Source organism: Aethalodelphis obliquidens, unplaced genomic scaffold (assembly GCF_003676395.1).
Source record: "Aethalodelphis obliquidens isolate GAN/ISIS:26980383/991018 unplaced genomic scaffold, ASM367639v1 scaffold71, whole genome shotgun sequence".
Lineage (NCBI taxonomy): Eukaryota > Metazoa > Chordata > Mammalia > Artiodactyla > Delphinidae > Aethalodelphis > Aethalodelphis obliquidens.
The window spans coordinates 10364378-10388752 of NW_020838015.1; the positions used below are offsets into that span (position 1 = coordinate 10364378).

General features: G+C 41.3%; 1 protein-coding gene across 4 annotated transcripts in view; it reads left to right on the forward strand.

The window, feature by feature from the left end:
• The window catches only part of CLCN5 (Cl-/H+ antiporter 5), a 162637-nt gene extending 141870 nt beyond the window's left edge, over positions 1-20767 (forward strand). For 2 of the 4 annotated variants that reach the window (XM_027091232.1, XM_027091231.1), the window contains 8 exons: positions 2659-2781; positions 3966-4172; positions 7004-7084; positions 7315-7857; positions 10212-10398; positions 11613-12011; positions 12457-12673; positions 14019-20767. In XM_027091232.1, coding sequence (XP_026947033.1) covers positions 2659-2781; positions 3966-4172; positions 7004-7084; positions 7315-7857; positions 10212-10398; positions 11613-12011; positions 12457-12673; positions 14019-14109 — 1848 coding nt within the window. In that variant the 3' untranslated portion in view covers positions 14110-20767. The remainder of the gene's footprint in view (positions 1-2658; positions 2782-3965; positions 4173-7003; positions 7085-7314; positions 7858-10211; positions 10399-11612; positions 12012-12456; positions 12674-14018) is intronic. The other 2 variants (XR_003429625.1, XM_027091234.1) reach the window with 2 other exon arrangements.
• Positions 20768-24375: the final 3608 nt, after the last annotated feature.

Below are 24375 nucleotides of genomic sequence, written 5' to 3' on the forward strand. Positions count from 1 at the left end.
TCATTTCTTATACTGTCCCTGTGGCAAATGTGGAAGCTTCCTTTATTTTCCTTTTCATGAAAAGGGGAACCAGTGCCAGCTGCCTTTCTCTGTGGTTTAAGGGCAGTCCTATTTCTATCTCTTCTGACATGTGGAGTTTTTTGATGCTTACACAACAACTTAAAATGTTTTGCTTGTTTTAAACAAGCCTGATGTTTCTTCTTAGTTGTTAGTACACCGTGTGACTGAATCTTTCTCTAGCTATTTCCGTAGAAATGTCAGAGTCAGCCAACAGGTAAGCTATAATTTCTAACAAAGGATGGAATGGGTTAAAAATGTGTTTAAGCGATTTTTCCCTGAGCATTGCATTAGAACATTAAAAAAATTATGATACATTCCATAGCAAAATAACAGAAACCCAGGGATAAAATTGCCCATACATTTTGAGATTAAAATGTTCATTTGTCATTGTCTTTTAGCGTATCTTTTTGGATGTAAAAGTAATTTTGTTTTTTGGTTCCTTACCTTTCTCTTACCATTTGGTTTGTATGTTAGATCTCTCCTACTAAACACGAAAGCACACAAAACAACTCTCAACTCCCAATTCCACTCTGGCTTCCACCAACTAAAACAGGTACTATCTCAGCTCACTCCTCATCTACTCTGTTGGTAAAGTGAGGGGGACAAGACTAGGATGTTTGTTTGTACTTTTAAAATTTATTTTCGTACCTATCTTGGTCCACAAACAATTTGAAATGGCACACACCCCCACAGATTCAGTGAAGGTAAGAGAAGGATAAGAAAATAATAAAGTCAGAAATAAGAGTGTTTATGTACATATATCTGACTGTGCATATTGGCTTGGGTTAGCTACATACTATATGTGTGAGAGGGTTTAAGTCTGTGCTTCTCAGACTGGGGTTAGGTCAGCGTACCAGAGGGTATGTGAAACCTCAGGATACATGCTATGTGCTTTCCCAGAATATCAGTTTTTCCTGATCAGTATTTGGAAGAAAATTTTTTTCAAAAATTAAATGTAAACAATCATTAAAAAGGAATGCAAAAGTCCTATGTTTAAGATAAAAACAGAATATCTATTTCAGCTCTGCTCTGGGTACCCCACCCCCTATCCTCTCTCCTAGATTAGGAGTATGTACTTGGGTTGAAAAGTTTGAGAAGCTCCGGATTTAGGGTGAGTCTGTGTGTGTGTGTGTGTGTGTGTGTGTGTGTGTGTGTGTGTGTGTGTGTGTATAGTTCTCCACAGTTTTAGCACATGTGTAGATTTGTGTAGCCACCACCACAATCAAGATGTAGAACTACTGTTCCATCACAACAAGGCTCCCCCATGCTACTCCTTGAGAGCTGTGTGCATGCGTTTAAGTGTTCCAACCATAACTTTCAAACTGGAGCCAGAGATTTGCACAAGTGACAACTTTCTCTGGCCCTCCTTTTAATGAATGAAATTCTTGCCTGGGGAAAGAGTCTTCTAGGTTTTAAGAAGAGTTCTCCTGCCAAGAACTTGACCTCCTGGTCTCTGCCTCTAGTCAGTTTCAGCTACTTCCTCTTTCCCTCCCTTTTCCTCTTTGTCTCCTACTTCTAGAGTATTCTTCCTCCCTAGCTACATTCTAAAGGCCAAGAGAGCAATTATTTGTTCCTCTGAGGGACTAAAATAATGGGAAACCTGTGTCAAAATTATAACTCAGAAAAAACCTGAGCATTTTGGTTCTCCTTGTCTAGGTCAATGAATTATTTTGATAGTGTTTTAGGTTTTAAAAAGTCGAAAGTCCCTTGAGTTTTGTGTTTCATGTAATTTGAGTGAGTTTCAACTTCAAATGTTTCTATGAGCAAGCATCATCTGGTAGTGTTCAAAATATCTTTTTTTGTAAGGCATAGCTATTTTGCGAGCCCTTTAATGTTGGTGAATGCTTGCTAGTGGTCAAAATTAGATTTCTGGCAGATTTCATTATAATAGGGGGATAGTCTCATAAGTATATTCTCTCCATTTTTAAAAATAGCTGTTGCTGTTTTATTCTTTGGGATATCTGGCATCTCACTGATTTTGTTTGATGGTCAGAGCCCAAAACTTTCTACTGCATTTTCTTGTTGCCAGTCAGCAACTACACCTTTGCTACGACAGTGGCAAAATTCTCTCAAAGATGTGGTGGTCTCTACAGAATGTCATTGCTTATTTTAAGAAAAATACCAAAGAATTTTAGATACTCTAATCTATGAGAATTTGACACCAAGGTAGGTAGTAGGCAAGGATGAATTTAATGGAACTCTGGAGCCAGTCTTCACTTCAAATGTGTAGTCAAGGTTCAGCCATTCCAATAAAAGGGCTGTTAAGACTCTTAATGAAATTGACATAGTATCATATATATTTGACTACAAAATCTATCAAAGCACTCATATAGAAAGTGAATTTGCTTCTTCGTTCTTGTCCATCCTTAGAAGGCATTGTCAGTGTCCTCTGGGTGTAACAAAGCCTCTCATTTTCAGTAGCAAGTGGGCTGACAGTTGCTTTGCTGACAGTCTGGGAAGGAACATCTTGAGCAATTTAATGTTGTTTTTTTTTTCTTTCTGACCTCCTCTCCTGAAAACCCATTCCTCAGAAGAGATGCATGCCTCACTGAGGCTGTCTGGGCTAAAACAAGCGTCTTTCTTTTTCCCCTGTTCCAGGGAGCCTTTGCTTACATAGTCAATTACTTCATGTATGTCCTCTGGGCTCTCCTATTTGCCTTCCTTGCCGTATCTCTTGTCAAGGTGTTCGCACCGTACGCCTGTGGCTCCGGAATCCCTGAGGTGAGTCTCTAAAATGGTTTATAAATGGTAACAATAATGAATCCTTTTTAGTTAAAATGATTTAATATGTATTCCAGCATATACCACAGTTGAATATCAAGCAGGATCAGATCACGAGGCAATCTAGGGCCTCTCTAGATCTTCCCTTCAGTCTCCTCCCAGGCTGGGCTACCTGGACATTAAAGGGAGTTGAGGGACTTCCTGGTGGGGCAGTGGTTAAAAATCCACCTGCCAATGCAGGGGACACGGGTTTGATCCCTGGTCCGGGAAGATCCCACATGCCACGGAGTAACTAAGCCCGTGTGCCACAACTACTGAGCCTGCACTCTAGAGCCTGAGAGCCACAACTACTGAAGCCTGCGCGCCTAGAGCCCGTGCTCCGCAGCAAGAGAAGCCACTACAATGCGAAGCCTGTGCACCGCAACAAAGAGTAGCCCCTGCTCGCTGCAACTAGAGAAAGCCTGAGCACAGCAACAAAGACCCTACACAGCCATAAATAAATAAATAAAGGAGTTGATTCCTAGCCTCCTCCGGGTTCCTGGTGAACCAGGCCCCTGAAGACCTCCCCGACTCCCTAACCAAGAAGCTCCTAGGGTAGATCCCAGGCTTCTGGTCTGAAAAAATAGTGGTATTGTTAACTTTGTTAGAGCAGAAGAAATAAAACTGTTTTGCTACATTTCCTGCAATATGATTTGGGCTAGAAGGAGGGTGACTAAAACCCTATTTCTAAGTACTTTTGGTTTAGATTGCTTGACAGTGACTGAAACCACAGAGATTTTAGGTTACCTGGATGACTTTGCCCCCTCTCTGTTTCCTGACCAAGTCATAGTTACAGATTCCTTGGTAGAGAATCAGGGCTATACTAGCCTGTAAGGATTAAGTAAGGGAAACACCCTCCCTCTCTGCCGCCCCTTCTCCATACAATGCACTCTCATACTTACAATACTACCTTGCCCAGCTATCACATGGCCAAAAAGAAAAAAAGGAACATGAAAGTTTAAAGAACATTTCTCACTTTCTTGGGCTGCTGGGCTCCCTCCCAAACTGGGATCACTGTGGGTCAAGCATTTATATATCAGTTGTTTTCAAAAGGTGCAGTTTCTATAACGAGGACCAGATTTATAGCTTCTTAGCCTTGTTTCCTTACTTAGTCTGTATTCAATCTCTCTGTGTTTGACCTGCAGATAAAAACTATCTTGAGTGGTTTCATTATTAGGGGCTATTTGGGTAAGTGGACCCTGATTATCAAAACCATAACACTGGTGCTGGCAGTGTCATCTGGCCTGAGCTTGGGCAAAGAGGGCCCCCTAGTGCACGTGGCTTGCTGCTGTGGGAACATCCTGTGCCACTGCTTCAACAAATACAGGAAGAATGAAGCCAAACGCAGAGAGGTAATAACAAACGGCCTTAATAGTCTCTTTTTTGGTGAGAGCATAAATGGTACAACCTTAGGGATGAGAGTTGGGAGATTCTACCAGTGTTAATGCAAATGCCCTTTGACCCAGAAGTTCCACTTCTAGAAATGTATCCTACAGACATCCTACCATGTGTGCACAAAGATGTATAGGGATGGACAGTGAAGCATCTGTCAACATCGTGAAAAACTGAAGCAATCAAAATGTCCATCAATGGGGGACTGATTAAACAACATTCTGTCCATACTCTAGAATACTGTGCAACTGTTAAAAAGAATGAGATAATGCTATGTATACTCACATGGAATGATGGCTATCAAATACCATTAAACTTTTAGAAGCCAATCTCAGAATAATGTGTATAGTAAAAATCAGTTAATGTTTTTGAAAAGTATGTATATATGCACCTAGAAAGAAAATGACTGGAAAGTGGTTTCACCCCAAACTGTTAAAAAATGTCTACCTCTGGTGAGGGGGAAAGTGAGGGAGAAGTAAGGACGTCAACTTTTTATTATGAATAATTCTATACAAGCATGTGCTATTTCTATTACAAAATAAGTACAAAACTAATGGAAGATTATTTTAAAAGAAAGTTGTTTATCCCTGTGAAAGAATATAAAATTCAGCATGTGTTTAAGATGCCAGCTTTTCCATCTTTTATTTCTACCTATCAGGACGCTGCATTGGTTTCTCTCTGTATTGGATCTCTCTCTCCCTTGTCTTCTGGCTCAACCCCGCTAAATTAACCCCACTGCAGCATCTCTATAGTTGTTCTCGTGTTTATACAGTTGTTAATGTATGTCATTTTGAGGAGGAAGAACATTTTTTTAAAAGTTCCAAGTCATTGGTTACTTTTGTCCTGCTATAATTAAGGATTTAAGAAAATGGTTCTTGCTCTATTTTCCTTGAATTACAAAGAAATCACATATGGAATGGGTCAAGACCAAGGTCATTTCATTGGAAAGGATTTTTCACAAAATTGGAACCTAATGATTTGTTCTGAAAACAAAACAAAACAAAACAAAATTCACCATAACACTCGGAAGGAAACTCAAACATGTTGAAATTTCAAATATGGAATACATTTTGATAGTTCAAGGGGGAAAGTTCCTGGCAGGAGAGGTAGGCTAGCAGGAGAGAGAGGGGGAAATCTGAGTAGGTTGTTTAGCTATCTGTCAAATGTAGAGGGACATAAAGGCAGTATTAAATTAGTGAGGTTGTTAGACAGGAATAATGTATAACAGAAGCTAAAGACATGAAAAAAAAACATTTTAACTGTCAAGAGTAAAGTGTTGATTGTTGCTGGTTTTGCATAGGTAGAGGTAACTTTGAAACTGTAGATTGCTGGTTACTTTCATTCCATAAAAATTGACATTTTTGTTCAAATAGTTCTTTATAAAATAAGAGAGGAGTTTCATTTGGCTGGTTCTCTGTACAGATGTCATATATATTTCTAACTAAACTCATGAATATTTGAATGTCATTCACTTCCTGTTGCTTATTCAGACTTTGCAGTTATTTTTTCCTGTTGTTCTCACCATCAGCAGTAACCCTTTTATGTCCCAGGGCCTTGTCAAAGTGGCCAGATGGTTGAGAGTAAAATAGAGATTTGAGAAGGTAGGGTGTAGATAGACCCTACTCTACAACATAATATTAAGGCAAATAGGCCACTTCGATTCTTTCTTCTCCCTCATAATTCAACCTAAACAAAGTCACTGAAATCCCCTTTCTCAAGTTCCATGTTAAATGTCCTCATCCTTCTCAGATGAAAGTCATTCTAGCCTTGAATTTCAAAGTCCTCCCCAGCTAGCACCAGAGATCACTCTTCCCCCCCACCCCCTTCATTTTCTTTGGCCATCCTGCACTCCCAGAGAAACCTGCCTATTTATTTTTGCCAAGAACCATTTTTTCTTCAAAAACTCTTAATTTTATTCAACTTCCTTTTAAAAATAGTTCCTCACTACCACAAATTATATACCACCCCACAGCAACCAGAATCCAATGAAAGGACTTTATCCTTCTATTAATTCTGGTGTGTTTGTCATGCACCTTTTACATACACACGCCAATGCCTATGACATACAAAGATGGTGCTCTCGAAATATCACTTGCTCTCTTTCCCCATCTCCTTGTCCCTTTTAATTTCTCTCTCACAGCTTCTTCCTCTTCCCCTCCCTCCTCACCCTTTTCCTTGCCACACCTAAACACATTTAGGTCTTCTCTTCCTTTCAAAATCTATCCCCAATTTTGCCTCTAGTCGCCCCCCTACTTCTGTTTCCATAGGTCACTAGGCATGGAGTAGGGCACATAGTACAGGAAACTCTAAATACTTATTGTCTGAATATTTTCAACTTCTGACTAGCTGTGAGCCAATCATTACTTCAGTTTTGTATCATTAGAACCTTTAAAATCTCATTTTAAAAGCTTTCCTTTATAAAGAAAGTGCTATGTAAATACATCACTGGAAGTATCTCATTTAGGTGATAAATAGGTCTGCAGACTCAAAATCAGTTACGGAATTGGGAGTGTTGGGGATGGGGGCATAATTTGGGATCAAGTACATGCCTAAATTAATTACGAAGGAAGGCCCTCTACATGTACCAGCATGTGAACCATGTGTTCAAAATTCAGCATACAGTGTTTGCTCTCAAAGTAAATATACATTGAACTTCATTTTTGATAAACTGGATATGGAGCATATAAAATTGTTTTTTTATTTAGTAACCACTAACATTCCTTTTTAAAATGTGATTGAAGGTAGGAAAGTGGCCTTGATCTATTCACTAATTTTGGGTTTTGCATCATAGGTCTTGTCAGCTGCAGCTGCAGCCGGTGTATCTGTAGCCTTTGGGGCACCTATTGGCGGAGTATTATTCAGCCTAGAAGAGGTAATACTTTTATCTGTCTGTAGAGCCACGCACATGATTTTGTGCCAGGAATTCTGGCCATTGTCTGTGTACATTGCAGTCCCAAAGTGCTCTGCCCAGCTCCAGTGCTTTGCCACGGGGCCAGAGATCTCCAGGCCATTTTCATCCTCAACTCTAATTCCTGCAGCACCAGTTTTCACCCCAGTTTATGCACGTTGACTGAGCTTACTTTCTCATTTTCTCTCTTATAGGTCAGCTACTACTTTCCCCTCAAAACACTGTGGCGTTCGTTTTTTGCTGCTTTAGTGGCAGCATTCACTCTACGCTCCATCAATCCGTTTGGGAACAGCCGCCTGGTTCTATTTTATGTGGAGTTTCACACCCCATGGCATCTCTTTGAGCTCGTGCCCTTCATTCTGTTGGGCATATTTGGTGGTCTGTGGGGAGCTTTGTTTATCCGCACCAATATTGCCTGGTGTCGGAAGCGTAAGACCACCCAGTTGGGCAAGTATCCTGTCATAGAGGTACTCGTCATGACGGCCATCACTGCCATCCTGGCTTTCCCCAATGAGTACACCCGTATGAGCACAAGTGAGCTCATTTCTGAGCTGTTCAATGACTGTGGCCTTCTGGACTCCTCTAAGCTCTGTGATTATGAGAACCGTTTCAACACAAGCAAGGCGGGTGAGCTGCCCGACAGACCAGCTGGTGTGGGAGTCTACAGCGCAATGTGGCAGCTGGCCTTGACACTCATACTGAAAATTGTCATCACTATATTCACTTTTGGCATGAAGGTGAGGAGATTCTTTTGGTCCTTGGTGGATATTTGTGTGGCTGTAAGTTTGGAGGGCAAAGCCAAGATATTGTACGATTCTCATAGTTCGTGTGGCGCATCCAACTTCAAAGACCCAAATCCCTTTTTACCCCCACGTGTTCTCATAACTTCTTAGATGATTGTACCTCTATCTAAAACTGTGCAAGCCCAGTTTTAGGCCAAATGCAAACCTCAGTGATGAGATTTCAAGTAGAAAGATTTTCTCCTTTTCTGTGGAAAACATATTTTGCCTCTCAAAAAGGATGCTGAGGTATTTATTCCAGTGCATTTTATATCAAAACGATATCTGACCAACACATTTTTGGTCCTTATAAAGTGGCTTTAGAGTTACGAATAAAGCAAGATAGTAGGTTGAACCAAAAGAAGTTGCCGACCATTTTGACCACTAAAATAGCAATTTCATATGGCTCAACCCAATAGGTAGCTAAATGTATTTTTTACAGTTATCAGTGTCCAATTAGCAAGAACTTCACAGGTGATCCTAAATTAGTATTTAGATTATCAACAGCTGGTATTAGGCCAGCATCTTTTATTTTCAGTACCCATTATCATTTCCGTGTGTCAGAAGAAACCAGGAAGGAAAATTTGTAAAGTATTTTCCTTCTCTTCCTTGGTTTTCATTTGTTTGTTTCTTTTTTTAGCACTCAGCTACCAAGGTATTTCCTCTTCTCTAGGGAAATGGAGATTCAAACCAGAAAATAAGAGCCAGCAAGTCAGTTTAGGCAGTACTGTAATCTCTGAATTGATATGCATCCTCCTCAACACCCTGGACAGATTTTCAGTGCTTCTTGAGTTACTTTTTACCTCGTGGCTTCATTCTTTCATCTAAAGTGAATTTGCAGACCATCAGACCCACCCTGATTCAAATATATTCCAGAATTGAATACAAGCTATTTTAAAATAATCTGCTGTTTGGATTATCTCTGTCATCATTTTCCCTCTCTTAGCACAGAAAATTGAGAATGCACTATTGTATCCTAGGAGTCAAAAAAAGAGTGGGGACAGCTTACCCTTCCCCCTCCCCATATCCTCAAGTCCATTCTCTAGTAGGTCTGTGTCTTTATTCCCATCTTACCCCTAGGTTCTTCATGACCTTTTTTTTTTTTTCTTAGATTCCATATATATGTGTTAGCATATGGTATTTGTTTTTCTCTTTCTGACTTACTTCACTCTGTATGACAGACTCTAGGTCCATCCACCTCACTACAAATAACTCAATTTCATTTCTTTTTATGGCTGAGTAATATTCCATTGTATATATGTGCCACATCTTCTTTATCCATTCATCCGATGATGGACACTTAGGTTGCTTCCAGTGGCATGGACATATATACACTACCAAATGTAAAATAGATAGCTAGTGGGAAGCAGCCGCATAGCACTGAGAGATCAGCTCAGTGCTTTGTGACCACCTAGAGGGGTGGGATAGGGAGGGTGGGAGGGAGGGAGACGCAAGAGGGAAGAGATATGGGAACATATGTATATGTATAACTGATTCACTTTGTTATAAAGCAGAAACTAACACACCATTGTAAAGCAATTATACTCCAATAAAGGTGTTAAAAAAAAAAGAATGGGGAGACAGATGGGGGTTCCTTTTTGGGACAGTCATGCAACCATAGTCACTATCTCATTAAGAAAACTTAATCATTTATTCTTTCTTTATACTGTTAAAATAAACTGAAACCTCATGTGCCATCCTTTTTGTGTGAGTAATGGGTCAAGATTCAATACATGAGAGTGGTTACAAGCATTGCATTTAAACCGCAGTACCAGCGTTTACTAAATCTTGGCCTTGGGTGAGTTCTTTAACCTCTCTGCACCTTAGGTCCTTTGCGAGTTGGGAATTATAACACCTGCCTCCTGGGGTGGTTGTAAAGAACCCATGAAATCTGGTCCATAGAGCATCCAACATTGAACATTGTAGATAGTCAATAAAGGGTAATTGTTGTTGATTAGAATTCAAAATTGGGGAAAATGTCTGCATATATGAGAAACTCCATCTATTTTCCTTTTTCTTTGGGAAAGGCTTAATTTCTGCCTCCAGTTCTGTGTTGGTCTGGAGAGTTCAGGCTCTTGCCTGATGGACCCCGAATCAGGGTAAGCGTCTTTGCAGTCGTCCTTGCCTGCACGTTCCAGAGAACCTCTAGTCCCTGTAGTGTTACACAAATCTTTGCGGCCACTTGCTAGCGTAGTGCATAGTTAAATTGTCATTGGCCTGTTCGCTTCGCAGAGGGTCAGTCCTCTAGCCCTTACCATGTGCCGGACGATCACATCACTTCTCACTGACCATCTTTTGCTTTCTCTTTGCAGATCCCTTCTGGCCTCTTTATCCCTAGCATGGCTGTTGGTGCTATAGCGGGTCGGCTTTTGGGAGTAGGGATGGAACAGCTGGCTTATTACCACCATGACTGGGCCATCTTCAATAGCTGGTGCAGTCAAGGAGCGGATTGTATCACCCCTGGCCTTTATGCGATGGTTGGGGCTGCAGCCTGCTTGGGTGAGTACTGTTTGCATTGATTCCAAAGAGATTGCTACCCAGGTGGCATTATAAAGACGAGTGATATTAAACACAATTGACTGTAGATTTTTTTTTTTTTTGCGGTACGTGGGCCTCTCACTGTTGTGGCCTCTCCCGTTGTGGAGCACAGGCTCCGGACGTGCAGGCTCAGCGGCCATGGCTCACGGGTACTAGCCGCTCCGCGGCACGTGGGATCTTCCCGGACCGGGGCACGAACCCGTGTCCCCTGCATCGGCAGGCGGACTCTCAACCACTGCGCCACCAGGGAAGCCCGACTGTAGATTTTTTTAAAGATGACTCTCCATTTCTTGTTGGGCTTGCCATTTTCAAGTGCTTTAAGAAAGCATTCTTTACCATATATCTCCATTCCTCCCCTTTGAGAGTAATTCTTCTCTCAAATTCCGTCATATTGAGGAAATAATCAGAAATTTGGGCAAAGATGATCTGCACAAGAATGTGCATCATGGTATTATGTGTAATAGCAAATAACTGGAATCAACCTAAAAGCACAATAAGGGACTGGTTAAATAAATTATGGTACAGTACATCCATATAATGCCATACCATACAGCCACTGAATGTGATGCTAATAGGTTTAATATCTTTAAATACAATGTTAAATACATTTGTACTAATATACAAAGTATTCCTAATATAAAGTTAGGAGAAAAAGCATGGTGGGGAATTTAAACGTATAATATGAGTTCATCTGTATAAAAACATACGTTTTTGAAAAAAGTCATTTGAAATTTTTACTCAGCATATTTCTGGACAGTGAGCTTATGGATAATGGCTTTCTTTTATATACTTTAAAAATATATGTATTTTCTTATCTTTCCACTGTGGGCCTGCACATCCCAGAGAACCTCTCGTATCTGTAGTGTTACACAAATCATAGAGATCTTATGCAATTACTTATATAATTGGGGGGTGGGGAGCAACAGACAAATGAAAAAAAGACGAAGAATGAAGGAGGTATCTTGTACTTTTGTAGAGATTATTTTTAGAAGTCTGACTCATGTTCACTGTAAACTTGCTTGAATGCAGTTGCAGGGGTCTATAGGTGAGGCCTCCTTTTAGTGATGTTTCTGGTAAGTAGCTTTTTCTGGATGGGGCCTGTGACAGGCCCATAACTGTAATGAATCCTATACTTTTGCTCCCTTCAGTAAGTAGCCTGTGTCTGTTTTTTGCAGGCGGGGTGACTCGGATGACTGTTTCTCTTGTTGTCATAATGTTTGAACTAACTGGTGGCTTGGAATACATTGTGCCTCTGATGGCCGCAGCCATGACAAGCAAGTGGGTGGCAGATGCTCTTGGGCGGGAGGGCATCTATGATGCCCACATCCGTCTCAATGGATACCCCTTTCTTGAAGCCAAAGAAGAGTTTGCTCACAAGACCCTGGCAATGGATGTGATGAAACCCCGGAGAAATGATCCTTTGTTGACTGTCCTTACTCAGGACAGTATGACCGTGGAAGACGTAGAGACCATAATCAGTGAAACCACTTACAGTGGCTTCCCAGTTGTGGTGTCCCGGGAGTCCCAAAGACTTGTGGGTTTTGTCCTCCGAAGAGACCTCATTATTTCAGTTGGTAAGGATTTCAGAAATGGGATAAGGGAATCCACTATGGAAATAAATAAATATGCATGAGGGGAAGGGAGGGATAAATTAGGAGTTTGGGGTTAACAGGTACACACTACTATATATAAAATAGATAAGCAACAAGGCTACTGTATGGCACAGGGAAGTATATTCAGTATCTTGTAATAACCTGTAATGGGAAAGAATCTGAAAAAGAATGTTTATATATATCAATATATATATAATTATATGTATATATACATATATAAAACTGAATCACCTTGCTGTATACCTGAAACTAACACAACATTGTAAATCAACTATACAATCAATCACTAAGCATGCATGCATGCGTGAAAAGGGGAAGGACAGAGTGGAGAGGGGACTGGTTAGGGGCCAGAAGTTTAGAAGTAGTCATTCCTTTTTCAACCTTTTGTTTTCTACTTTTCAAATAGAAAATGCTCGAAAAAAACAGGATGGAGTTGTGAGCACTTCTGTCATTTATTTCACCGAGCATTCTCCTCCAGTGCCACCATACACCCCACCTACCCTCAAGCTTCGGAACATCCTGGATCTCAGCCCCTTCACTGTGACTGACCTTACACCCATGGAGATCGTGGTAGATATCTTCCGCAAGCTGGGACTGCGGCAGTGCCTGGTTACACACAATGGGTGAGAGCTCTTTGGTGAAGGCAAATTGGATTTGGGAGGAAAAGAGAATGTAGAGAGATAAAGAAAGAAGAACCCAACTCACATGAATATTTGTAGCATTTATAGACCTTTTTGAAGCTCTGAGATGAAGATGAATGTGTTTCTTTTTTTGTCATAATTAATAGAAAAGGAGTTTGGGGAAGATAGTGGGTTTGAGAGATGCGAACTGCTGGTTGTGCATTATAAATAACTCAGTTCCTCCCCCACAAAGGAAACAACTATGTTCTCATGAACAGGCAGCACTGAAATTATAATGGTATTAGGTAGTATATGTATAGTATTTGGTGCTTACGATACCTTTGTTGTTATTATTTGAGGGTGAGAAAACCAAGTTCCAGTGAGGTTTAAAGATTTGCACAAGGACCCTCAGTTACTGTCTAGTAGTGGTAGCCTTTATTTATTTATTTATTTTGGTCTCGCCACACAGTTTGCGGGATCTCAGTTCCCAGACCAGGGATTGAACCCAGGACATGCAATGGAAGCCCGGAATCCTAACCATTAGGCCACCAGGGAACTCCCTAAACACAAGTCTTCTGACTTCCAAGGCTAAGGCTCTTTCTTTCTGGGATATTTCTTATCCAGTAAAGGAAGCCATGCTATTTTTATTGGAAAAGAAAGGAGGTTGAGGAGAAGGGTGCGTGTTTTTGTTTTTGTTGTTGTTGTTTTTGACCCTGGTATGTTAATCTAATGATTATATAAGAATTTCGCCCTCTACAGTTTCTGAATAGCGTAGCAGATGTCTTGCAGGATTGAGATCAGTTAGGGGACTTTTCCTAACTGATCCATTCAACCTTTACTGAATCTGTACTTCATGTAAGAAGGCATTCCACTAGATTCTGGGGAGAGGCAAAAAGCAATGAGACCCTTCTCTGCCCTCAAGGAGCATACAGTGTTTATAGGGAAGCTGAGAACACAGCAAATTGGACAAATGCTATGGAAGAGGTGTGCACAGAACATGCTGTTCCCAGGAGGAGGGCACAGTTATTACTGGCTCATAGGATCAGGGAAGGTGTTCTGGAAGAGGGACATTTGAACTGGGTTGCAAAAGGTAAGATTTGTATATAGAGAGAAGAATATTTAAACCACAGGAAATAGCAGGATTTAAGACCTAGAGGAAGAAGTGCTTAGAGCATGCTTCGGGACCCATGCATTGTCCCATTTACCTGGTACATGTAATCTAGTCCTGTCATCGTTCTGTAAGTACAGATAGTATTCAAAGACAAAGATGAAAAGGACCACAAAAAGTGTCACCTTTGAGAATGTTATTTTAACTACAGATTAATTTTTGTCTTGTTTTATCTTTTAGGCGATTGCTTGGAATCATTACCAAAAAGGATGTGCTAAAGCATATAGCACAGATGGCGAACCAAGATCCTGACTCCATTCTCTTCAACTAGAATCACAGGGTTGTACTGGATATAAAACAGGAAGGACATTGCAGACCATGGATATATTTTATTAACTGGGTACCCAAAAAACATTTCCCACATTTGGATGGTGAAGTTATATTTGTGTGTTGTCTCTTTCCTACAAGTTAACCAGTTGCACTACATAATCTCTGGAAATTAATCTTCTCTTTAGGAGAAAATTCAGTTAGGCTTCTGTGATACTGCATTAGGAAGATTTCATGAAAGAGTAAACAAGATTGCTATGGTTTAATTCTTTTTCTAAAGATTTTTTTAATTTAAAACATAAGTATTAGCCAATATGCAATCACTGAAAACTATGCAAGAAAAATTCCAACCGTCCTGACCTATAGCCTGCAGGAAGCTCATGAAAAAGTCACTTTTTTGGACTCTGTCATTGGTGGAAGATGAAGTGTAAACCAGGGACTTTGCTTTTCCAACCACAGAAAGGAAAACCAGAAGGAAAATAGGAATGGTATTTTCCAGACTGTGAATTCAGTTCAAATGTTATCTTGTTCTTGTTACAATATTTAGCATTATTAGTTTATGTGTGTGTATGTGTATGTTAATTTTAATACCTGATTATAAGACAATGCTGCTTTGGTTAATCTCCTCTAAATGTATGTAGAGAGGTTGACTTTTATAGCTTGCTTGTTCCTGGTACTCTTTTGAAGTGCACAAAAGATAAGTTATAGAATTTTCTCCTTGTCTGCAAAAAGGGTAATTTTCCAGATGGCCTTTGTTAGCTAGTAGACAAGGACTTTGCCACGAATTTGTTAGTAGCAAGGAATGATTTCTCCATCTTCCTTGAAACGAATGATTAGTAAAGTTCTAAGCAAAGTCAATGACCAGGACTTTCACATTTTTGTGAGGTCCCAACTCTTACCCAGATGCCACCTCCATGAGTGATGGTGCTTTTAGCTTCTGGAATATGTAAGAATAGTAAAGGGAACCAAGTCTAGACTGCATACTGGTAAACCAGGGAAGATCCCGAACTGTATCTGCGTTCTCATGCATTCCTTCATAACAACCACCAGTACTAAAATGACTGGGCACTCATGCCTCCTCCCAGTGTTAAGTACATATATATAACAGGCCAGTGTTGTCCCCGTGATCGTGAATTTAGACTTGGGGTACTTTCAGGTATATTCAAGGCATTGGAACAGGATAGGCAGCTGTGACTCTCTTGAGGCTCCTTAGAATTCTAAATAAAATGCAGAACCTTCCTGAGACCCAGGGGTGTGGACAAGGCCTGGTGACACCAAAGGTGCTTGTATACAATTGAAAAGGTGCCTGTCTCAATTTCCTACCACCTTTACTGCAGTAGAAAATATCACACTCTAGGGACACCTGGTGGAGTTACAGAGCCACCATCATCATTCCGACTACTGTTTCGTTTTCTACAGTTTTACCCACGTGCTGTTGTTCCCCCTCCATTCTCCCTTTCCCACGCCTCAGTCCTGAGTCCTGTCTTTGGGATTGAGTAGTGTGCCCGGTTAATCATTCCTGTTACAAAAAAGTAACTCCCAGGGCTAGTTAAATTGTAAACCCAGCCTCTACAATCTTACAGCCCATGGACGAGAGGTGACGCACAACCATTTGCTTTGCTTTATAGCCCAGTAGCTCCATTTCCATGCTGACGCCCACAGCAGTGAGACTCAAATGCTAGGGGTGGGAGTTGAGCCTTTCCCATTTTACAAGTCTGTTCCCAGCGCTTCCCACCATGCTTCTAGCCTAGAATCAGCAGTCACTCGGCACAGCCTCTCCTCCCACTCCAAGCACCTCAGCGTACCTCATTTTAAAAGTTGTCTATCTCTGATTCTAGGATTTTTTACCCCTAGTTTCTTATCTTTCCAAAATCTGAAATTCTTTCATTGCCTAGAACTGGGGAGCCAAGGCTTATTTTGATTTTTATCTTTAAAATATCAAGGCAGTCACCAGAGTTTCTCCTCTTAAGTATATCACTCTAGCATTTTAATGAAAAAGACAAAAACCTCCCTAGGTTATATTATATTATAGTCACGACTCAGTAACTTCACGTCTTTTGTCCCTTCTGTACCACTGATTCCCTCACACGAGATGAGGCTATTTGCCTGACCACCGCGTCTGTTGTGCGCAAATCAAAGTTCTTATGTGTGTACTTCTGGTTCACTACCTGTCTTTTCTTATCAGCCGTCCAACTAAAGTTTGCAAAACAGGAAATGTTAGTATCTCTGGTATTTGGTGTTGGTGAAAGGTTTGGTCGCATTTCATAGTACAGCAGTGATATGGAGAGTGTCTAAGTTTGCCTTTGTGTTTCTTCTAGGCTCTGTTTTTGATTTGAGACAGATGAGCCAGTGTTCAGGTGCTACTTCAGAGAATAAATTCAAGAAATCAGATAACACTGTGCCAAGGTATACTTTCTAGATACTAAGCACCGATTGGCCCTCCAGAGAATAATATCCCTTTGATACCTCACTCCTGATAAATCTCATTCATTAACCTCAGCTTCTCAGGAATCCTTGTAACTCATATGCTAGAAGTAGCTGTAGTGTATGGTATCCATTATATGTCCAGTCCGATGGTTTGGCTCCAAGTTTGGCTAATTGTGGTAGAGCTCTCTGCTAGACTGCTAGCTCAGCACCTTAACACTCAGAGTTTCTTGTCTTGAGGCAAAGGAAAATGTTCTTTCTGCCATTGCCAATTCAGCAGTTGGACATACTTAAACCAACAAAGCTGTTATAGGGGGGTCTGTCAGTAGTCTCAAATGGCCACATACCTCAATGGCAAAAGACTGGATAATCTGTGATTTAAAAATTAGTATGAGCCGAGACCAGTCGATTCTGGTAATAAGAAAGAAGGTTTCCCGACACACGGAAAGGATTTACAAAAGAATGCCAATAAGTGCTTCGAGAGAGTTAGGGCTTTCCAAGCCAAAATATCTGGTAGGCATCCAGGCCACGAAAGGAATGAGAGTCTATGGATTTGTAAAAGTCTAACTGCTATATTTTGTATCTTCAGATCTGTGATGTAAAGAATTAAAGAAGCCGAAATAGTTAAGGCATGATTAGTTACGCCACTGCCAGAAGCAGGGGACTGAACAAGCAAAATAATGGCCACTTTTAAGATCACTTCTATTTGGATGTACGTTCAGACACTCCCCCTCTTTTCTGGCTCTGGTGTCCTTCAGGCTCAGCCCAGCTGTGGAGTAGAGGTGGTATAATCCACAGAGCAGATATCCTCTGGTGGATAATCTGACATTGATGGTACTTTGGATTTGCCAGCTGGCAGAGCAGTCGATTAATTTGCTGATGGAACTGCAAAGCAGTTCCGTTGTTTTGGCACCAGAGGCTGAATCTGAACCCTTTACAGGAAGAGCAGAGAAGAAGCATAAATGTCTCTAGCAAGTCTTCAGTTGTGCTTGAACACAAGAATGATAAAGTAATGGGGACTTTGTGTGGTCTAAGGCTGTGAAGTAATTCTTAACTATGAATTTATGAACCCATTCAGGTGTCGGGGGAGCAAATGTGTTTTTTAAAACAGCGTGCAAGAGAGTCGATCAGGGAATGTAATCACTGCTGTATGTTTTAAGTATTTGGATCACCTGTCCCGGTTGGATCCTGACCTTGATTTGTTTAGTTAGGTGATGAGTAGGAAGGTGTACTTGTTACCCCACAGTATCTTTTGGTTTTATTTTTTAATAAATCACAAGGAGTGCAGTTTTTGAAGTTGAGTTTTTAATAAATGATAGTGAAGACAGTTGAAAATTTGACATGACCAGTGTGTTTTATATTGCCAGAGTACTTACTGATGACTGACCACATTGTATTGTGAGGAATCGGTTTACTTTCACTGGATCAGAGCCAAACGCAGGCCACTCATCTGTTCAGAGAAAGCAGGAGAGCATCTTTCATGGTGGTGCATAGAGTATTGAGCTCTTAAAAACTCTGAGAAAAAATGAGGAGTTCAGAAAGTAAAGGGGAGGTGAAATATTGAGTCCTTAAAAAAAAGGTGTCTAAATATGTGGTCTGAACTTCAGTGTCCGACGACCTTGATTTTTTTTTTTAACCACCTCTGGGATAACCTGGATTCCCTTTGGAGAGAGAATGGAAAGTTATGGCAGTGGAAAAAGCCTAGTAAGCAAGTATACGAGTTCTTGTAAGATGGTGGGAGGAAGGCCATTCCATGCCCCAAGCCAAACACCCCGACATTTATAAACTGCTTGATCATGTGCCTCAAGGAGAGAAAAAATTAGTAGTCTACCAAAGACCAGGCTTTCCAAGCAACCAAGAGGCTCAAAGCAGCATTTGGTGGAGGCAGTCTACTTTTGTGGAGAGGGCTGACCCAAGACCAGACCCTCTTGCGGAGGAGGGCAGCGTCTACTGCCATTGCCTAAGTGATAAGCTTTAGGTAGCTTATCTTGAATTTTGATAGCAAAATATTTTAAAAATCTATATTGTTAGCCTCCCTGGTATGTACTTATTGTAGATTAAAAAGAAAAAGGTGAGGCTTTCTCAGAGCTCAGGGAGCTGTGTAAATTTGACCTGTGGTAACCACTGAGCTGTGCTCAGCCTCAATTTTGGTTGCTTGCCCCAAGGGGAAGAGTTCCTGGACTAGTAGGTGTTAGCAACTTCAAGTTACTCCCTAAATGTTTGCTGGTCACAGTCTCATTTCTAAACATCTGCATCTCGGCAAAGTTTTGAAGTGACGTAGGGAGCAAAATCGGTTTTTCCACCTTGTAGTCTGATTTTGCCAAATCACCCAAGAAAGAAAGAAGGTCTATGATGTGCGGAGTTTGCGTTTCTTGGATGGGACCTATCAGGTCATCCAGCCCAATCCCGCAGTCTTAAATTCCTACCTCTAAGTTCCTGCCAAAGGGTCTTCAGCCTCTGGGTGCACACTCGTTGAATGAATGCCTTGCTTAAAGTTTGGCCTTTTAAGGGGAAGAAAGTGTGTGATGGTATAAAAATATGAGGGTTTAAATAAATGATCTCTGCCTCTCCTCCTCTTTCCTCCCCACCCCTGTCTCTCTGTCTCTCCTCACCCCAATACCCTGAATTCAAAAAATTTTCTCAGTTACTCTAAGTGTATTATTTTGAATGTGGACCTTGGGGAGGGAGAGGATCATTCTGAGAGTAGAGAATGGAAGATACTTCTGAGTTGATGGAACCAGTGGGGCTTTGCTCCACTGTAGGGGCTAAAGCCAATGGTATCTGTTGGCAGTGTCCAGGGCTTTAGCATCTTAATGCAGACATGTGAAGTATTCATTGCTAAACCTTGTTATCATCTACTAGTCCAAATCTGTTGAAAGTCAGAGGCGGTCTAGGGTTTGATGAGTGAAATGCCACCTGGCAGAATGGAGATAAGGGAATGGCCCGAGATGGTTTTGTCAGGGTAGGAATGTTTAGCCTCATTATCTTATTGAGTGTACCTCAAATATATGGTCCTTCAAGAGTGTTCCTTTTCCCTCCTCCATTTCACTTTATCCCTTCTCTCTCTTTCCCATTGTCCCGCCTTTTTAGCACTCAGATTTTAATAAATATTTACTTTTTATTATATATTTGGTCCCTTGGGACTATGTAATGATTAAGAATTAATTTCATTCTAGGTAAAAAAAAAATGATGTGTTTAATATTTTGTTCTTTTAAACTGTCTTTTGAAGCTATGCTGCTAACCAGGTACAGGCCAGAAAGGAGTTGGGCTTGACGGACAGCACCCTGGTCATGTCACCTAAGGATGCCATTGATGTAATGATGGTGACTCTTCTTCATTTGACCAAGGCCAGCCTCCTGCTCTTACCTCTGTCCATTCATTTCTGGCTGTGGGAAAAATACCACCTGTCAGGTGAGCCAGTGAGGCCAGGAGGATCAGAGGGGCCGCCGGTTCCAGCCCATGGACCACTATATGAATGTCTCTGTAATAAGCTCATTTGTAGGGCCGGCTCCAACTGCAGTAGCCAAAGAAAACCTGTCTGACTCAACATTTTAGTTCCTGAGAGTTGGTAAAAGTTCAACCGAAGCTAAGGTATAGACATTAGCAGTAGCTAGGCGTCCAGAAACTAGAGTCAACTAAAGCTAATAGAGTTTCCACAGGAAACTTGGTGCTGAGCTGTTCAGAGCAATTATTTATCTGAGTGTTGCCAACCCTTTAGTCACGCTTTCTTAGCTTTATTCTAACTTTTAGAGACATTGGTCCCTGTTCATAGGCACAGCCTGTACCAAAGCTGTGGCTCACTGCACAGTTCATTCTGCTCCCTGGTCAAGCATAGGAACATAGTCCAAAAAGGAAGATGTGGGCTGGGGAGTTAGGAGACCTGGTTTCTATTCCCTATGCTTCTACTAACTAGCCTCGAGATCTTAACCGCTCTGTGCCTCAGTGTTCCCATCTGCAAAATGGGGATAGTGTTAATTGCCCTACCTACCTCACAGGGTTGTTGTGAGGATAAACTGAGACAATGAAAGGAAAGTACTTTGACAAGTAAGTGCTATGCAAATTGTAAGAAAAGGAAACAATCACGTTAAAGGCAATGGAATGGACTTTGGCAGAAAGGTTAATGGGATTGTCCAGCCCTTTCTCTGTGTGGCTTAAACCCAGGTCGCCATTGCTTTATACATTTTTCACTTAGCACAGATTTGTAATTATGCATGTAATAAAGCACAGCCTTATCCAACTTGGTGTCTGGTGTGTTTCTGAAGACTCTCAATTTTGTAGCTATTGATTTCTGATCATAAAAGCTCGGTGTGGAGGTTGGGGGAGGGTAGTGTAAAAGGTACCTGCAAATTCCTGCTAGTAGGCTCACTTCTTAAAATGATTTATTAAAGACTTAATTAGTTTTACAGATCGAGTAATACTTTTTACCATAAGGAGACAAATGAGGAGCACCTTGTATTTTCTGAGAGATTCCAGATACCTCATTCATTATGGCTACTTAAATGTTCCTGTCTCATACATTGGTGATCCTTTCCTGATGAAATGAGGATTAGCTGGAGCTGTGTTTTTTCCCTCTCTTTTTAAGCTTTTGATGATGTAAGATTATGGGCTTTGACAGGCCTCTTGCCTATAGTCAGTTCTTACAAGGAGTAGGATGGGTGATGGAAATGTTCCTCCAATGAATAGTAGGGCTAGTAGTATCCTCGCTATGGTGGGTTGGGATTGAAATGTTTTCTGTGGGAAACCCTTTGAAGTAACTGAGGAGTGGGGCTTTTCGGGGAAGTGGTTGAATATGCAAACATTTCCATTTCACACCTCTCTGGAAACCAGAAAACAAAGGAAAGCTATACTATGAAGTATGGTTTTCCTACTTTCTCACTCTATTTTTCCTGTATCTGATTCCTCCTCCCCTCTCCCTCCCTCTCTCTGTTAGCCAGACCACCAGGAAGGCAGTTTACTGTGTGTCCAAGTTTTCATTTAAGAGTTTCTCCCGTTGACATTTGATTACATCTGCACTGGTGTTGACTTGATACCTTGTTGCTACCAAGAACTTTAATGACTTTGGCCTACTTGGTATCATTTCAGGAAGGACACCTCTATGTATAAATAACTCCCTCATAAGCCTGAAATTCCACAAGGAAACTTCAGTTTTTGATGTTATTTATCATTTTACTGGACCCCTTCCACACTTATCATCATCCCTGCCTCTAATCTAAATACCTTCAAAGAAAAAAACACTGCATCTAGCTGTTACCAGCTCTCAACAACTTGCGAAGAATTAGAGTATCATGTCTAGTTGCTGTAGGGCTCAGATAAATATGGCTTTGATGGAGTACGAGGTACAGATTAATCCATCATCTAGTACAGGAGCTGCCCAGAGAAGAACCTGGAAATGACCACCAGATGTCAGTGCAATCATTAAAATACTGGTATAGCTCTGGTTTGGTCAGAAAAAAACTGTGTCTGAGGGTAGTAGGCAGGGCAAAAAGCGTTAATTCATACATACAGCTAGATGCTGGGAATACAAAATTCAATCACAAGGTATCCCTTAGTTGATCAGATATTCTCTTTTTAATGTATATAATAAACTGTGTTTTTCTTATTGTTAAAACAAGTCAATCACATGGCAGTCCCTGCCTTTAAGGAGCCTATCGTCCTGGTGTCTGAAAGTTGTAGTTTCTTTTTAGAAGCAGTGCCTCAGATAAAAACAATGAGGAAAGGACTCCAGTTCTTCCTTCATTAGGATCGCCATATAATTTATTGTGTGACTAAGACACTTCTGACAGTGGGATGGTGGTGTTAATAATTACCCAGGGACAACAGGCACAAACTGGGACTATCCCAGGTGTGTTAGTCAGCTCAGGCTGCTATAACAAATGACCATAGACAGAGTGGCTTATAAACAAAAGAAATTGATTTCTCACAGTTCTGGAGGCTGCAAGTCTGAGATCAGGGTGCCAGCATAGTGGGGTTCTGGTGAGAGCCCCTCTCCCAGGTTGCAGACTACAGAATTGTTGTATCCTCACATGGCAGAAAGAGAGCTAGAGCGCTCTCTGGGGTCCTTTTTATCAGGGCACTAATCCTGTTCATGTTCAGGCTCCACCTTCCTGGCTTCATCACCTCCCAAAGGCCCTACCTCCAAATACATTGAGAGTTAGGGTTTCAATGTATGAATTTGGGAGTGACACAAACATCCAGTCGATAACACTGGCAAACCAAGAAGTGTGGTCAACCGCTCTTCCTGAGGGATCTCCAGCTCCTGTCCTTGGACTCTAGCTCCAGGGCTCCTAAGTTCCTTCCCTAGGATCAAAGGTTCTGCCCTTCCCTTGAGCTCCCAAAGCCCCTCTCCTGGCCTCTCTTCCCTCCTTCATAATAAGCAATCTCATCTTAACTGCTACTGGGACATGGGGTAGAGAGGTGTTCAGACAACCACAAAAAAATTTTATTCTAAAAAATAATAATAGGACTCTGAGCAGAGAGCAACATTCAGGGTAAGAGAAAGACACTTATGGCTTTTGGGTTCCCTTAGGCCTCCTCAAGCTGTTGGGTTGAGGAAGTTCTGTGTCTATACATTGCCCACTGCTAGTGTCTCTAAGTAGACATTTTAGGATCTTGATTCAGGAGGCTGCAGATAGAATAGAAGACGGAGAGAATAGAAAAAGCATAGAATTTGGAGCCAGGGGACCTGGACTTGAGGCTTCCTATAAAGGAATTGCTACCTTTCTCCATCAAACAAAACTCAGGATCTCTGAGATTGGCCTTGGAGGAAGAGTCTTCTCTTGAAAAGGGGCTCCTGGACCACACAGTGCAGCTGTGTGTTCCATAAGATTCTCCTTCCTGTTGAGACAATCTTTCTGGTTACCTCACTGGCCTTGGGGTGTAGTGGAGATCACTCCTTTTTAATATTCTAGTCTGAAAGTGCCTCTATAGCACAGCTGAGATGGAGGTAGAACTTTTAATTTAAAAGTTTGGGGAAAATGAAGCCATCGTGATGTGCAATGAGCTCATCGGGCTGACCCTGACTGTGCAGCAGAATCATCTGAAATGGGTATTAAAATATAGATTCTTGGTGGTTTGGTGCCAGGTCTTGGACTAGTATTTGAAAAACCATATGGGGGATATTACAGGCTTCACCCTGCCCTGAAGCTTTATCAGACTTCTACGTGGTGGGCATCAACTTAGTACCACCTGGGAGAATTCATTGTCCCTCCTCTTGTTCACTCTTGTATCCCAAGTGCCAGATAGAGCGCCCAGCACAGAGCAAGACCTCTGAAAATGCAGTACTGGTAGAATAGCAGCCTGTGTAAAACTTGCCTTCTTAGTTCCTGTTGCCTGCCTGAAGATGTGTCTCTTCCCTAGATGTATACCACCTTCCAGGGACACCAGGCTTACCCAACCCCAAGCAATTCTTATAATTTATACTACAAGTCACAACCTGATAAGCACCATCTCATACAACCTTTGTAAGTGAGGAAGAGCATGTTTATTTCAGGCTCTGCTACTTATTCACCATGTGATTCAACCTCTGTGACCTCAGTAACCTCATCTGTAAAGTAGTAATGGTGATAAAACCTGCTAATTGGACTGTTGAAATGAATGAAACTAGGTAAGAAAACAGGGTTTTACAAGTTGGCTATGCAAACATCATTGTTATTCATTTGGTCCTGAGGGCTAAAGGAGGTAATGTATGAGAATAGTCAGTTCGCTCAACCAGTATTTATTGAGCACCACTAGGCAATGGAGATTCAATGAAAGGAAAAAATAGACCCATTCCCGAGATGACAATCCAAAACACAGTCAATTAAGAGTGGCATCAACCAGCAGTCTGTTCTAATGACAAAGAGATTT